The sequence below is a fragment of the Hemicordylus capensis genome, chromosome 8, assembly GCF_027244095.1.
Source record: "Hemicordylus capensis ecotype Gifberg chromosome 8, rHemCap1.1.pri, whole genome shotgun sequence".
In the NCBI taxonomy this organism is placed as follows: Eukaryota; Metazoa; Chordata; class Lepidosauria; order Squamata; family Cordylidae; genus Hemicordylus; species Hemicordylus capensis.
In genome coordinates, this window is record NC_069664.1 from 18463687 (window position 1) to 18480950 (window position 17264).

The window sequence follows — 17264 nt, forward strand, 5'->3', positions numbered from 1 at the left end:
GGGACGCTTGAATATGGCAACCCTACTTGATACTGAGACAAGGCCTGCCTCAGCCAAGAACCCACTTATACTTCCTGCTACAGGGGAAGTCCAATGAATGATCCCATGGGGGCAAAGCTTGCCCAGGGTTTCAGAAGCCCCGGAGTCTGCCACAAGGGGCAGCAACATGCAGGGCCTCAGGGGCTGAACATCGGTACATGTGTGCTCTGAGTGCTCCCTCTTTACGAAACTGCTAAGGAAAATTGCTCAAGAGAGCCTACTTTTCCACTGGGGAGGCACCCCAGCTCAGCGACAGAGCATGCGCTTTGAATGGTGGGTTGCAAGTCCTCTCGTTGGCATCTCCAGTTGGAGCACCAACGTATCCGAGCTGTAAAAAGCCTCTTGCCCCTCTGAGACTTTAGAGAGTTACTGCCCATCAGGGCTTGATAGATCAGTGGTCTGATTCAGTATGAGGCAGCTTCATCAGCCACCCTGACCCTCATGCCCTGCATGAAATGATATGGCCAAGGATGGAGGCCAGGCAGTGCTACTTCAGAAAAAAGAAGCTGAAATCAGGAGATGGCAGAATCGGGACTCAGCCAGCCTCACTGGAAGACAACAGCCCTCTGCAGTGCTGCCGAATTCATTGGCATGGCTTTAACTTTGACACTGAATCCCTTGGATAAATAACACAGAATGCTGAAATAAGAAGACTGAACTTTAATATAAGCTGTGCAAAAATAGCAGAAGGTGATTGCAACAAGCCAGTTAACTCAGCAGAGAAACTCCTGGGGAGGAAGGCTGGACAAAGGAAAGAGCCGGACGTTTAACCCCTTCTGAACCCCTGCAACGTTAACACCTTCCGAGGCAATCTCCACACCACAGTAGCCTAGAAAAGGAACAAACACAAATCCTGTATCAATGGCATGCAAAGGACAGCGAATAATGATGAAATTGCAGCCAGACACTCTTCAAATTGTCCATGTTCTTGTTTCACGAAATGTGTTACTCACCTCTTGCCACCAGTCAAAGGTCTAGAAGTATTCCTTCTCATGCAGCCGGCTTGCCACAGACACAACGATCTTGCTGCTACTGAAGTGCTCCAGAAATAAACACAGGTCTCTCCAACAGAGAAGCTTGCTCAAATAAAGGTCTGTGGGTCGAAGTTGCTGTGTGCAGATCCACATCAAACACTGGAGGGAAAATATCTAATTGGATGGGAGAGTTTGCAGGGCCCAGCTGCACATGAACTGTGCATCTGCCCCTGTTTCATAGTTCACATGAATGTTCTCAAGTTGATGATCTTGAGAAGTTGATGATGAATGTTCTCAAGTTGATGAGGAGGTGGTAGGCTGGCTTTCTGGTTGGCCTGCCAGCCAGAAAGCATCGGGCGGGGGGAGGTAGAAGGGGGGAGGAGAAGAAGCCGGCTGACCAGCCCACCAGAAAGTGGGGGGGGGTCAAGAAGTGGGCGGGGGGAGAAGCAGGCCAAATGGCTGGCCAGAAAGATGGGCGGGCCGGCGGGCAGAAAAAGGCAGCGGTGGTGAATGGGCTGGCCAGTGGCACAGATGCTCTGCGCCCGGCTCAGCTAGTTTGCGTATTATTTATTTTTCTATATATAAATATGATATAAATATTTCTAATAGTAGTAGTTCTATACCACCGATATGCGCATATCTCTCCTGTACTCCCCAAAAAGGAACAGTAGCACCAACAGCAGTCTACAGTTTTTGAGAACATATTGCTGCTGTTCTTTTAAAACAGCCAGATTTTCTCTGATAACAGCCATAACGATTTAAAGCCAGAGAAAGTACAGGTTGAAAATGGATGGATGACGACATCATGTGAACTTCCCATAGAGTGAGTGAACAAGAAGTGACCATTCTGGACAAAACGTGCCATCTGGAAGTACTGTCAATGGTAGCTGGTAGGAGAGGAGAGCTGGTCTTGCGGTAGCAAGCATGACTTGTCCCCATAGCTAAGCAGGGTCTGCCCTGGTTGCATCTGAATGGGAGACTAGATGTGTGAGCACTGCAAGATATTCCCCCTCAGAGGATGAAGCCGCTCTGGGAAGAGCAGAAGGCTTCAAGTTCCCTCCCTGGCAGTATCTCCAAGCTAGGGCTGAGAGAGATTCCTGCCTGCAACCTTGGAGAAGCTGCTGCCAGTCTGTGAAGACAATACTGAGCTAGATAGACCAATGGTCTGACTCAGTATATGGCAGTCTCCTGTGTTCCTATGTGCCTATGTAGGACCAAAACCTATGTTATGTTAAGCACACCACTGGCACTGGTGTGCTTGTTTTTTGTTTCCTGAAAAAAGGAGGTGCTGATCAAATGCAGGGAAGAGGAGATTTAACTCTTCGTTCCTACCACAGTCTCAACCCAGGTCTAACTGTAAGAGTTGTTGGACAGTGGAACAGTTAGCTCTTAGGTGAGCTCTCCTTTGCTGGAGGTTTTCAAGAAGAGGATGAATGGCCATCTTGGAGATTTTTGTGTCTTGTATTTTAATTTGTGCAAACCACCTTGAGATGTGAATTTTGTTGGTACAGAAATGCAATAAAACAAACACTGTAGCAGTTTCCTTAAGTGAGCAGAGGGTTGGATGAGAAGACTCTCGAGGTCCCTTCCAGCTCTAAAATTCAGTGATCCCACCTCCGACTGCTATTTGCCCCAGGAGGAAAGCTGCCATTGGCACCACTCCCGTTGCACTCCACTTTGAAAAATACGAATACGGCAAATATTTATATACCTCTTTTCAACAAAAGCCCCCAAAGCGATTTACATGGATGGATGGATGGATGGATGGATGGATGGATGGATAGATAGATAGATAGATAGATAGATAGATAGATAGATAGATAGATAGACAGAATGGTTCCCTGTCCCCAAAGGGCTCACAATCTAAAAAGGATAGACACCAGCAAAAGCCACTGGAGGGATGCTGTACTGGGGATGGATAGGGCCAGTTGCTCTCCCCCTGCTGAATAAAGAGAATCACCATTTTTAAACGGTGCCTCTTTGCTCAGTTACCTGATTTAACAACTGTGATGAGATACACTGATGAATGGAGAATGGATTCATCTGACCAAATATAAGACCACCCCCTTTTGGGGGGAGAGAGCTCAAAGGTTACCCAGGGACCCAGGGCAAAAAGAATGGCACATTTGGGTTCATACAGTCAGTTCCAATATTCCACAAGTTTCCTTCTTTGTATTTCTTCCCCTCCATTTAAGTCCATTTAAGACTTACTTTAGACCCCCCACCCCCAAAGGGGCTCAGAAGCTGAGGTGGCAATTTGGCTGTCAGATCCTGAAGATACAGAAACCAGTCAAGAAGCAGGGATTATACTAGTCCGTTAGAAGGATTATCAGCATATTCACAGTGTGGTTACTGAGCCGTAACAACATTATAAGCTACATGCTCGATTTGGGTAATAATGGGGCTGGCCAATCACAATACATGGATTTGCATAATGAGTACCTATGAGAGATAACTATGCACTAATTATGCAAATCAGGCAGGCACTAGCTATCAGAGACCATCGTAACCATTGGTAACTGCAGTATTTTTTTAGGACCCCGAATGGTACATTTTAGTATTTATTTATTATATTTTTATTCCATCTTCCCTTCAAGGAGCTCAGGTGAGTCTTTAGGTGAGTCAGAGATAGTGACTGGCCCATGATTACCCAATGACAATTCATGTCTGAGTGAGGCTTTGAACCTCTCCAGTCCTGGGTCTGATATTCTAGCCACTATACCACAAGACCTGCTCCAGAATCTTGCCCTGGTGGTCGTAATAATGCCGAAGAAACCGTACAGTATTATTTACACCACAAATTTCCTGTGCCTTCTTATTAACATGTTATCAATGATATTGATATTAATGTTATTAATTAATTCACTCATGTCATTAAGTGAACAGAGGCCTCTGTGACAATTTTGGATAAAATCATTATCTGCAGGTATTTTGAGATCCTCCCCCATCCAACTTGCCAGGTCAATTGGAGCAAAGGCAGATGTAACACTTGCCACTAAAATTGGCATCCCAATGGAAAGTTTGCCTATCTTCCTGGGTGGCACCAATTTCAGCAATAATCAAAGCCAATTTCTTGTTATGTTATTCACTGGAAGGTGACAAGCAGGAGTGCAGATTTGAGGAGTTTCCCCCTCATTTTGTTGATACCCCCCACCAAACCTAATAACCCATATCTTCAATCCTCAAACATATTTTTCTTCCCCCAAATGTGTTTCCTCTCCTGCCCAAAAATTTTAAGTAAAAAGTTACTCCTCAAGCTTCCCTCTGTCAGCACCCTTGACATACACAAAATTTCAAACTGCACTTCCAACACCGTAGTTGGGGCTACATGGGCTGTCTTTGAAGAATACTCGGGAACTGTAGCTAGTGCAAAATGTGGCAGCTAGGATTTTTCCCAGAGCTGCCTGCTGGGATCATATTACACCCATTTGGAAAGAGCTACATTGGCTGCCAGTTTGTTTTGGGGTCCAATTCAAGGTGCTGTTTTTGAACTTTAAAGCCCTTAACAGTTTGGGCCCTAGATACCTGAGGGACTGCCTGCCCTGCTCCCAAGGGTTTCTGCCCGCTTGACGAGCTCATCGGAGGGGGCTCTACTCCATGTACCAACAATGAGGGAGTCTCAGCTGTTGTACACACGGGACAGGGCCTTCTCAGTTATTGCCCCCAGACTTTGGAATGTTATCCCGGTGGGCATCTGCTGTTTAGTCTCCATCACCGTTTTTAGAAAGCAAGTGAAATCTAGGCTTTTACCCAGGCTTTTATATAGGTACTGTTTTGTTGCTGCCATTCTGTATTTTATGGTCCTAATGCGTACGTTTTTTAAAACTTTTAAGTAGATTTGTATTTTTATATTCCAAGTTAATATTTTTATTGCGTAACTGTTTTATAGTCTTATATTGTTTTAAATGTTTTGCAAACCACCTTGAGACTGTTTTAAAGAAAGGGGGTATAAAAATAGAAATAAAGACCTAAAATAGTGCAATTTTTGAGCAAGTGGTTGTAGTTGGAATTGATTAGCAGTAGATTCAGGACAGACATTTTTTAAAAAATCAGTTTTCACACAACACATATGTAAAGCCTGCCCTTTGGCCCTGCTTTGTAGCCTGAAGCTGGCTACAATATAAGAGGGGCTCTTTGACTAGGTTGACCAGAGGTCTTCTTGTCAGAAGTTCTGAAGAAGCTGTAACTACAGCCCTATTCAGACGTCAGGCTGTACCCGTGTTCAGATGTCTACACACTCATACATATTTTTGTGTGAAAGACTGTAGCCCTCTTCCGACACTATCAAAAAGCTCCTCTACAAGAGTAGAGCAGCTAAAAGGAGACCAGACGTCTTCCCTCGACCATATCAGTCATGCCTCTCAGTACCCCACCCACAGTGATGGCGGTGTTCATTTGAAGAGGCAAATGGCGCATCTGTGATTGTGGCTGCTTCTGTGATCGAGAGGAAATGGGACAAATGGTGCTCTCATCATCAAGAGGTGCTGATAGGGATGACTGATGGGGGGACGGACTTCCAGCTTCATTTTAGACATCCTACTTGTGTAGAGCGCCTTTTGTGTAATGGCTGATTAGGGCTTATACCTGTACTCATTTTAAAAGGAGAACCTGGGTATAGTCCCCCTGCAGATAGGAGTACTCCTGTCTCCAGGGGCAACTCAAGGCCCTTGTGCACTTGAGGCAGGGTGCCAAATTCAGCCCCTTTGTGTGAGCCACCTCCTCCCTTTCCCCCTCCACTTTTAAAAGCAGGAGGCAGAAGGGCATCTTGCCATATTGGATTTGGCCCCGATACTCTGCTGCTTGAAGTGACCATTTCACCTCACCTCATTGAAAGGCCACCCCTGTCTATACCAATGTTCCACATAAAATGTGAATAATTGTACCTGTGTATAGATCTGTAAATGTGTACACTGTACAAAGACTGTACATGTGTTGACTATAATGTGTGAATAGGGCTATGGATGCTTAGGAACATAATGAATATTAGTTTTGCTATCCTTTACCAAAACCATGGGCTAACAGCACATCAGACAGACACAGTAAGGCCCGTTTTGTAAAGGCTAAATGAATGAATCTCATATTACTATATGATTTTCCTTTGGAGCAAAAAGCTATCTATAGTGGGGTTTTTTTAAACAATCAGCTGTAAGCATGAAGTCTAGTATTAAGCTGCCTTACACCAAGTCAGACCCTTGGTCCATCTAGCTCAATAGAAACACAGGAAGCTGCCATATACTGAGTCAGACCATTGGTCTATCTAGCTCAGTGTTGTCTACACAGATGGGCAGCGGCTTCTCCAAGGTCGCAGGCAGGAATCTCTCTCAGCCCTATCTTGGAGATGCCAAGGAGGGAACTTGAAACCTTCTGCTCTTCCCAGAGCGGCTCCATCCCCTGAGGGGAAGATCTTCCAGTGCCCACACTTCTAGTCTCCCTTTCATATGCAAGTAGGGAGGACCCTGCTTAGCTAAGGGGACAAGTCATGCTTGCTACCACAAGACCAGCTCTCCTCTCCAGAATATTCCTCCTTTCACTGTAGAATATTGTCTACAGTGACTGGCGGCAGCTGCTCCAAGGTTCCAGGCAGGAGTCTTTCCCAGTCCGATCTGAAGATGCTGCCAGGGATTGAATTTGGGGTCTTCTGTATGCAAAGCAGGTGCTCTGCCACTGAGCTATGACCCCATCCCCAAAGGTGACATACATGGGTCTCCCATCCAGGCAGTGATTGCACCAGGACTGCTTAGCTTCAGCAAGGTGACTATACTGTGTGCCCTTAGACCATGTTCTGGGACCGGAAAGGAAGTACTGGCTATCAATGGTATGGCTGCACATTTCCTTTTGGCTCTGAGGTTTCCTTAACAGTTCTCCACTTGTGACTGAAAGATACTTTCCAAAGCAGCTATTGGCAGAGCTCTACAAATGCCAGAAGCTTCCTACCCTTAGGCACAGCATTCTTTCGCCAGATTGGTTATTTCCTTCTCAAAAATGTCAGTTCTTAAAATGTAACCATCCTCCAGAACTGCTGTAATGTAACTGATAATCACATCCTCCTGTTAGGGCAGCTGCAAAATGTCCAGCAAGAATGGCTGCTGGCAGCAGACTCCGTAATGTAAAACAAAACCTACACACATAATTGACCCACCCCCTCCTAATAACAGAAACTGGGTTTCTTAAGTGTTGATTTAGCCCTGTCTAAGATGCCTCCAAGGTATGAGTCAATGGGGCTGGGGAGAAAGAAGAGCTGATTCGGCTCAAACACAATATTAAAGGACTGCGAGCGGTCTAGGCAAGAGCATTACCAGGTTGTCCAGCTCAGGGTCATCACTGAAGAATGGTTTGTGCTCCTGCTCCTGCTGGCGTACAAAATTCTCAATGTCGACATCAAAGCTGGCAGAAGTGATGCACTCCGATCCCTGCGTCGCCTGCTCGCACTTCTCAAACAGCAGCGTCAGGAGGGGGAAGAGAGGATGCCTAAAGATGCAGGAAAATGCAACATCAGTTCAGGGCCAAAGACACAATGCCAGGTAGCTTACCCAGGGCTATTTGTCAATGCATGGAATGGACTGGTTCTGTATTGTAGACGCTCACTACAGACACTCAAACACAAGGGTGTTTGTTTTATCATTCTCTAGTCTCGTTCACATGATTATAATTAGGGTAGGGCAAATGTCCTACCCTGGTTTGGGTGCTGTGTGAGTTCCCATTTTGGAATCGTGCGCAAGGGGAAAAGCAAGGATATTGTAGAACTGGAAAAGGTGAAGAGGGCAAGCAAGATGATCAGGGGACTGGAGCACCTTCCTTATGAAGCTAGGCTTCAGCATTTGAGGCTCTTTACTTTGGAAAAGAGGCGACTAAGGGGAGACATGATCGAGCATAAAATTATGCATGGAGTAGAGAGAGTGGACAGAGATAAATTTGTTTCCCTCTCTCACAACACTAGAACCAGGGGTCACCACATGAAACTGAAGGTTGGGAAATGTAGGACCGACAAGAGGTAGTACTTTTTCACGCAGCGCATAATTAATCTATGGAATTCCTTGCCATGGGATGTGGTGATGGCTACCAGCTAAAATGGCTTTAAAAGGGGCTTTGGCAAATTCATTCTGGACAGGTCTATCAATGGCTACTAGTCTGGTGGCTGTGGGCCACATCCAGCCTCAGAGGCACAATTCCGCTCAATACCAGTTGCAGGGGAGCAACAGCAGGAGAGAGGGCATGCCCTCACCTCTTGCCCATGGGCTCCCCAGAGGCATCTGGTGGGCCACTGTTTGAAACAGGATGCTGGACTAGATGGTCCTTGTGTCTGATCCAGCAGGACTGTTCTTGTGTTAAGGTCAGAGGGGAAGGAAATGATAATCTGGGAGAGAGGAGCTGAGGCAGAAGGCATTTCCTCCTACCTCAGTTAAGTGCTGGGTATGAAATCTGGGTAGGGGGGTGCCCTTCAACCCAGCTCCTCTCTCCCAGACGATAATGTCCTCCCCTTCCAAACTTGCTTTTTCGATCACACACCATCACAAAACAGAAGCATGCTCTGCTCCCGAACTAGGGTAGGCTATTTGTCCCATCCTAACAATTGTGTGAACGAGTCTTCTGTTTCTTGACCAGCGTTCCCTCTAAGGTGTGCAAATGTGTGCGTGCACACAAGTTTGGTTTTTTAAACATCTGCTCAGTTAATTTTAGATCCCGCTCAGGTTGAATCAGGAAGTCCCCATTCTGACTAGAGAGAGGAGCTGGTCTAGGAGAGGAGAGCTGGTCTTGTGATAACAAGCATGATGTGTCCCCTTAGCTAAGCAGTTGCAACCTATGCAACTGCTTAGCTATGCAACCTATGCATTCATATGCAACCTGGTTGCGTATGAATGGGAGACTAGAAGTGTGAGCACTGTAAGATATTCCCCTCAGGGCATGGAGCCACTCTGGGAAGAGCAGAAGGTTCCAAGTTCCTTCCCTGGCAGCATCTCCAAGATAGGGCTGAGAGAGATTCTTGCCTGTAATCTTGGAGAAGCCGCTGCCAGTCTGTGAAGACAATACTGAGCTAGATAGACCAATGGCCTGATTCAGTATATGGCAGCTTCCTATTTTCCTGTGACTGCCTGCGCACACACACTGCCTTGATACTGCTGCCCAGAACAAAACTAATTCCACACACAAGAAAAAAATTAGAGGGAACTCTGTTCTTGACCTGTCAAATTAACATCTATCAGGGGAGTTGATGCAGTGTGGTGGCTAAGAGTCTGAGCAATGAATCAGGGCTTCCCTGATTGGAACCTCACTTCAATCCACTGCTTATGAGCCTCAGATGCAATATGGAGATAATTCTACTTATTTACTTTACAGAGTTGTTGTACAAAATAACAAAATCATTCATGTGAAACACTCTGAACACTTGAAAGTGTTCAGCATCATTGTGGATTAAAGCTTTTTGAACCCTTCCAGTGATACACACAAAAAGAGATGCTTTGCAGACACCAAGACCTAGGTTGAATTCCCATCGTCTCCTGTGGATGGCAGGCCAGGGCAATGTTCCCCAACCCTTTGCCTCCTAAGGCACACTTCAATAAATACATAGAAATGTTAGGGCACATTGCCCCCTCCATAAAGTCACACTTTTTTTTTTAATGGTGGGAAAGGTAATTGTTTTTCCCCCCCTTAAGATTTATTTCAAGCAAGCAGAACTAAAAACACGGAGTTTAAACTCTTTAATCTCTGCTATTGAGCAATTATGATGAGTGTTGTTAAATTGTCTAACCTGTATTCAGACAGGCAGGATATGTGACAACACGAAACACTGCTGGGAAGAGCACCAATAATGTGACAGGAATACTTATACTCTCTGTTTGGCTGAACATCAGGGATTGCATTTGGTACAGCCCCCCTTGGAGCTATAGCACAGTTGCATGTTTAAACTGTAAATGTTAAAAGCAGTGGTTCCCAACTTGGGCTCCTCCAGAGGTTGCTGACCAACTACAACTCCCAGCATCCCCAGCCATAATAAATTGTAACTGGGGATGCTGGGAATTGTAGTTCAGTGACATCAGGAGGGACCACTGGTGTAGAGTGTAAAGCCAATCCATCCCATAATGCACAGGGAAAGATGAGCCCCCACGAGTGCATAAAGAAGTGAGCCCTCTCCAAAAGCAGGGAAATTAAGCACCCTGCTTCTGGAGCGAGCTTGCTTCCTTGTGCCCTGGGAGGAACATGTCCTTTCCAGGACTTCACAGGAGGAGTCCGCTCTAAAAACAGCTCTATCCCTTTTGAAGTCGACTGGACTAGGACCGGGGAGACCTGAGTTCAAATCCCCATTCAGCCATGAGACTTGCTGGGTGACTCTGGGCCAGTCACTTCTCTCTCAGCCTAACCTACTTCACAGGGTTGTTGTGAGGAGAAACCTAAGTATGTAGTACACCGCTCTGGGCTCCTTGGAGGAAGAGTGGGATATAAAATGTAAAAATAAAATAAAATAAATAAAATAAAATAGGCTCTGTCCATACAATCTGCAGCCATGGCATTACTGGCACTTGTATGCTAGCCACCTGAGCAGTGGGAGGGGTGGGGTGGGGTGGGGTGGGGGGCAGGCCCAGCAGGCATAGGAACATGGGAAGCTGCCATATAATGAGTCAGACCATTGGTCTCTCTAGCTCAGTAATTGTCTTCACAGACTGGCAGCGGCTTCTCCAAGGTTGCAGGCAGGAATCTCTCTCAGCTCCGTCTTGGAGATGCTGCCAGGGAGGGAACTTGGAACCTAGATGCTCTCTCCAGAGTGGCTCCACCCCATTAAGGGGAATATCTTACAGTGCTCACACATCAAGTCTCCCATTCATATGCAGCCAGGGTGGACCCTGCTTAACTAAGGGAACAAGACATGCTTGCTACCACAAGACCAGCTCTCCTCTCAGGTATGATCCTCTCCTCCCTACACATTGCTTATCCCTGGAATTAATATTACTGGGAAAGAAGAAAGGAAGGAAGGAAGGGAGTGAGAGAGAGTGCTGGATTCAATTACGGACAGTAAGCTTTGTTGACTTCTCATCTGCTAACTTTTCTTACATCAAGAGTCACTCAAGAAGGGTAAGGGGCATGGTAAAAATAAATTAATCACACACCTCCATACAGCAATTTGGCAACAAGGCTGCTTAAATTGCAGCATAGGTCTAAAGCAATATCAAATGTTCTGCCTGCCTTTACAAACCCGGGGAATTGGGAAAAACCATACACCCATTTTGCAAAGGGCTGGAAACCACTCTTTATTTAATCAAAGCAAGTGTGTTTTAATTTCTTTAAAGTCTGTTGTCTTGAATGCTTAGCACTAAAGATATCCCAGGAGTCCAGTGAGCTGAAAGATCTATTTTACACATCAACAAATCAGAGGAACCAATGGATTAGCCAAGCCTTCCAGGACCAAGACAAAGAGAAAAGCAGGTGAAGGGGTTAAACTCTGGTATAAGTCTTCATTTGCAGCCACTAATACTGCAGCATATTACAGTCTAATCTAGACTGATCCCAGTTTAATGCAAGATTCTTCAAGCCATGAGCGGAATACGAAGGGGGGTGGAAAAAGAGCCTCTGTGGTCGTAATTTAGGCAGCCCTGCCGAGGCTTAGCTGAGGGATATGAAAGGCAAATTCCAGGCGGTGTTATGAATTATTTCGCCTTATGAACCTTCCCACTCTCAACAGATGCCTGCTGCCATTTAAACAGCCACTAGATCAATTAGAAATGAAAGGCACAAATCGACCCTGCGCAAGGGCACTAAATTACTAGGAACTAATAATCCAAGCAGTAATGCCAGGTGGTAGGAGTTCAGCAACGCACCCCCAACCTTTGCACACAGCACAAATGCCTTTTCAATGTTATGGAGAGAATTAAAGTGCACACAGTGGGAGGAGAGAGGGAGCAGCAGTTTGTAAACCTCTGGAAAAAGCTTTAGGAAGCAAGCTCTTTTGACATGTCTGGAGCCCAAAGCACTCAAAGGGAACACAGAGTGCTAGAAAGTTAGGAGATGGAAAATGTCAGCTAGCCAGGTCACTCAAGAGTTAAGACCATCTTCCCAGCCCCATTGCAACATACTGCGAATTAAAGTTGCGCCGTCGAGTCGGTGTCGACTCGTGGCGCCCACTGAACCCTGTGGTTGTCTTTGTTAGAATCCAGGAGGGGTTTCCCATTGCCTTCTCCTGCGCAGTATGAGATGATGCCTTTCAGCATCTTCCTGTATCGCTGCTGCCAGATAGAGGTGTTTCCCATAGTCTGGGAAACATACCAGCGGGAATTCGAACCGGCAACCTCTTGCTCGCTCGGCAAGTCATTTCCTCGCTGCGCCATTAGATCACTAATAACTAGTTGTTATTCCTTAAAAGCTAAATATTAAGGTCATTCACACGACCTTCTGCTGGGCCAGGGAGGACAGGCGGGGGGAAGGCAGGAGAGCATCTACCTCCTCCCCCAGGTGATCCAGCGGCACTTCCAGCCACGCCCACATGACCAGTGCTGCCACAAGCCACACAGCATTCAGGAAGAATGCATTGTGGGATATCCCAGATATTTATTTATTTTATTTACTTATTAGAAACATTTAATATACCACCCACTCCAAAGGCGGTGTACAAAAACATGTAAATAAGGGAACATTAAAGATTGCATTCTAAATTAAAACTAAAGTGAGCCCCTGGTGGTGCAGTGGTAAAACTGCCGCCCTGTAACCAGAAGGTTACAAGTTCGATCCTGACCAGGGGCTCAAGGTTGACTCAGCCTTCCATCCTTCCGAGGTCGGTAAAATGAGTACCCAGGATGTTGGGGGCAATATGCTAAATCATTGTAAACCGCTTAGAGAGCTTCCAGCTATAGAGCGGTATATAAATGTAAGTGCTATTGCTATTGCTAAAGTGGCTAACGAAAACAAATAAAGTAAACTACAGGGCAAAAGTCTGGCAAAAATGAAAAGTTTTCGATAGAGATTTAAAGACCAGTAACGAAGGAACTAGACGAATCTGAAGGGGAAGAGAGTTCCAAAGAAGTGGGGCAGCAAACGAAAAGGCCCTTTCACGGGTCCTAGAACTCTGAACCTCTCGAAAACCAGGGACCGACAAAAGGGCCATCTGAAATGATCTAACAGGATGGGATGTAACTGGGTGGCGGAGGCAGTTCTGTAGGTAAACAGGCGCCAAGCCCCGCAAGGCTTTTAAGGTAAGAACCAGGACTTTAAATTGAATTTGGAAGCGAATGGGTAACCAGTGCAGCGACTGCAGGAGAGGTGTTACCCTGTCATATTTTCTGGCACCCTCAAGGAGGTGGGCCGCTGCATTCTGGACCCGTTGATATACCACAATGCACCGTGTGATGAGCACCCCATGAGTCGGGTGCTCTAGGCTCTGTGTCTGCTCAGGCTGCGTGCAGCCCAAGCATTCACACAGCCCCGCACCTGGGTAAAAGGAGGCGCTCATGCCCTTTTCTCCAGGTAAAAGGTCGGATAATATTCCCGGGCTACCCAAAGAGGCAACGCTGGGATCATAACTCATTGGCCTCATTTATTTCAGTGGGGTTTAGTAAGAACTAACTAGTCCAGCATGCTTCGTTAGACCACGCTTTATAACAAAGCTGGCACAAGACCAAAGGGAAATTTAAAAAGCCAGTTATAAGAATTCAACCACATGCATGGTCAAAGTTTTCCCCTCACATATTTGCAGTCACAAATGCAAAAGAGGCCACCATTACATACAGCGCAGTATTGTCTACCCAGACTAGCAGCGGCTTCTCCAAGGTTACAGGTGGGAGTCTCTCTCAGCCCTGTCTTGGAGATGCCAGGGAGGGAAATTGGAACCTTTCGCAAGCAAGCAGGCAGATGCTCTTCCCAGAGCAGCCCCACCCTATAAGGGGAATATCTTCCAGTTTTCACATGTAGTCTCCCATTCAAATACAAACCAGGGCAGAGCCTACTTAGCAAAAGGGGCAATTCATGCTTTCTATTATAAGACCAGCTCTCCTTGGTATAATGCAGCTTTTATGTTCCGATGCATTTGAGAGGCCTGTACCCAGGGTCATTTTTAAAATGAACATAGGTACAGTCATTCACAAAAACATGTCAGTGTGTAAAGACATGTGATTATTCATATAACATAATGTCTGAATAGGGCTAAGGTCTTATGCAGATTTTTAAAAATCCCTTTTTGATTGGAGCATATTACACTTCTTGTTCAATATGGCATAGCTTGAGCAGCTTCATGGTCAAAATGTTTTATGACCAACTATGATCAATGTTTTTTTAAGAGTACCAGCAAAGCATTATGGGAGTAGTAGCAAGACAGAATCCATTTTCATTCCTGATGTGTCTGATCACACAATAAAATAAGCAATCAAGGCTACTGCCACTGATCCCATCTCTGTTGCTGTAGCACAAATATGGTAGGCTGTCCAGCAACACGCAGGCAAAAGTTTCCTTTTTCCGATATTGATACTATTTCTATGCATAAAGGAGACAAGGACACTAGTGAGGGTCTCAGCTGGTGTGCTTTCTAGCTATTATGAATGGGGATGTCCATTTATCATGAAAAACAGCCATCCCTAAAGAAAGCAAATAAAATAATATATAATATAGTTGTGGCTTTATTGATTCCTCCCCCACAAGGAGGTCATTTCACTCATTCAGGAAACATGAAACAGAATGTGCCTGTGTGGAACTTAAGCTGTCAGGAAAAAGGGGTACCCAAATGCATGTGAAGGGTGGGGACCCAATTTTTAGGGGAAAGTGGGGCACACATATGGGGAGAGGAACTGAACTCCCTCCATCTCACTGTTTGTCACCTGAAGAATTTTCTCGTGGCTGGGCTCATTGGGCATCAGAACTGAGAGAAAAGTGTCTGGAGCTACAGACTGTGGGGAGGTAAGCTGTGGGTTTGATAAGGGATCAACATGCCCATGCCATATACCCATTCACTCTTAAAACCAGGGAGAAACTCTCCTGGCTCTATCTGTGATTGGAGCAGAGCTGCATTTGAAAGATGGGCCTGCTGCCCAGAGGTCAAGTTTAGGTTTAAACTTTCCACGGTGACATTTTAATTGGTCACATGCGTTAGTTTCATGGTAGCTGCAAGAATCAAAGAATAATACAGCATGCATGGCCATATCGCATCATGCATTGTCAAGTCATAAGAACGTAAGAACAGCCCTGATGGATCAGGCCTAGCTAAGTCCAACAACCTGTTTCCCACAACAGCCCATCAGAATCTGCTCAGAAGTTCAAAGACAAGAGCTCTCTTGCGGCTGCTCCCCTGCAATTGGTATTTAGAGGCATCGTGCCTCCGATGCTGGAGGTGGCCAATAAACATCAGACTAGTAGCCACTGATAGGCCTGTCCTCCATGAATCTGTCTAAGCCCCATCCAAGCTAGTGGCCATCACCACATCCCATGGCAGATAACTTCACAGATTAATTAATTATCCCTCCACATATTAATCACATTTACAGGCTGCTTATCCTCCGGAAACTCATGACACACTTGGGGTGATCCTATTCATTTTCACAACCAAACCGTACAGTAGGCTAGGCTGAGAACCGACAACTTGGCCAGGGCGCCAGAAGCAAGTTTTGTATCTGAGTATGGATTCAACTAGGTCATGCCAATCTAAACCCATTGCTCTATCCACTACACTACAATGCCTCTCACCCCCCCCCCACCTCATGCTACAGCTATACTTGAAGCAAAGCTCTGATTTTGATCTATATCTTTCCTGTACTTTTTAATTTTTGCAGAAATGTACAGAAGAAAAATTACAAAGAATTGGATAAAACTCAGCTCAGGACAAACAAATGTAACACCTCTGGATCATTACTTTACTTAATTCATTTGAAATATTTGTAAATACAATTTAAAAAATAAAATTGTCAAATTATCAGGTCTTGTATATGCAGGTTTTTGGGTATCAATAAAATGTTAAAAGGGTAACCATCATTCTAAAATGATGCCAGCGTGATATAAGAGCGTGATATAAAATGTAAAACAACAACAACAACAACAACAATAATAATGTAAAAAGATTGCACAGACTGACTACAAACAAAGGCATGACAAGGTGGCAGGGATGATACACTTAAACATCTGTAAAAAATACAAGCTACCTGTAGCCAAACATTGGTGGGACCATAAAATTGAAAAAGTTGTCAAAAATTAAGATGCAAAAATATTATGAGACTTCCAACTACAAACAGACAAACATCTGCCACACAATACACCAGATATAACTGTAGTTGAGAAGAAAGAAAAACAAGTTAAAATAATCGACATAGCAATACCAGGGGATAGCAGAATAGAAGAAAAAGAAATGGAAAAAAATCACCAAATACAAAGATCTACAAATTGAAATTGAAAGGCTGTGGCAGAAAAAGACCAAAATAATCCCAGTGGTAATTGGCGGCCTTGGGTGCAGTTCCAAAAGACCTTGAAGAGCACCTCAACACCATAGGGGCCACAGAAATCACCATCAGCCAATTACAAAAAGCAGCTTTACTGGGAACAGCCTATATTCTGTGACGATATCTATAATAATAACAGCAAGAATATTGATAATAAAATTCAGCCATCCCAGGTCCTTGGGAAGGACTCGATGTATGGATAAGACAAACCAGTCAAAAACACCTGTCTGACTGTGTAAACAAAAATAATACTAAAAAGAAACACTTATCATTTGCATGAGCAGAGGCTTTTTGCTGGGGAAGAGAGCTTGTCCTGAGCCAGTAACTCCCACAAGTTATCAAACCTACATTTAATTTTTGGAGGGACAATTACAAATATGGTTTGTAATTAACTCCTTTTCCTTTTGAATTGCCTCCTGACCAATGCGACCTGGCTTTTTCATGTACCAGCTTTTTTGGAGTCAGGGTATGATGGGAACAGGTGAACCACCACCATGCTTTGAACCTTGCTGGCACATGGCTAAGATGGACTACCAAGGACTTGCAGCTGGGGGGATCTGCTCAGTGGGAATGTTTTGACGTACTTGATGACTCACAGACCACATCTGTACAGCTGAAGCAGCTTTGCAGAGATTAAGGCAGCATACCAGGCTTGGGGTGTTATGAAAATGCCGTAATGCCAGTGGCACTCGATAATGATGTTATTTCAGGATAGGTCCTAGACTGGCATGTATTAGGGGGCCTTAATGACATCCTCATCAACTGACACCAGCCCAGCCTTCATGCAAAGCTCCAGAAACACAGTTCAATAATCTTTCATTGAATTCCTAGGATACTTGAAAGACATGAAGGA

At 45.1% G+C, this 17264-nt stretch overlaps 1 protein-coding gene across 6 annotated transcripts in view; it reads right to left on the reverse strand.

Moving 5' to 3' along the window:
- The window catches only part of PKNOX2 (PBX/knotted 1 homeobox 2), a 212994-nt gene that overhangs the window by 63919 nt on the left and 131811 nt on the right, over nt 1-17264 (reverse strand). For all 6 annotated transcript variants that reach the window (XM_053269106.1, XM_053269107.1, XM_053269103.1 and 3 more), the window contains one exon: nt 7310-7481. In XM_053269106.1, the coding sequence (XP_053125081.1) occupies nt 7310-7481 (172 nt within the window). The remainder of the gene's footprint in view (nt 1-7309; nt 7482-17264) is intronic.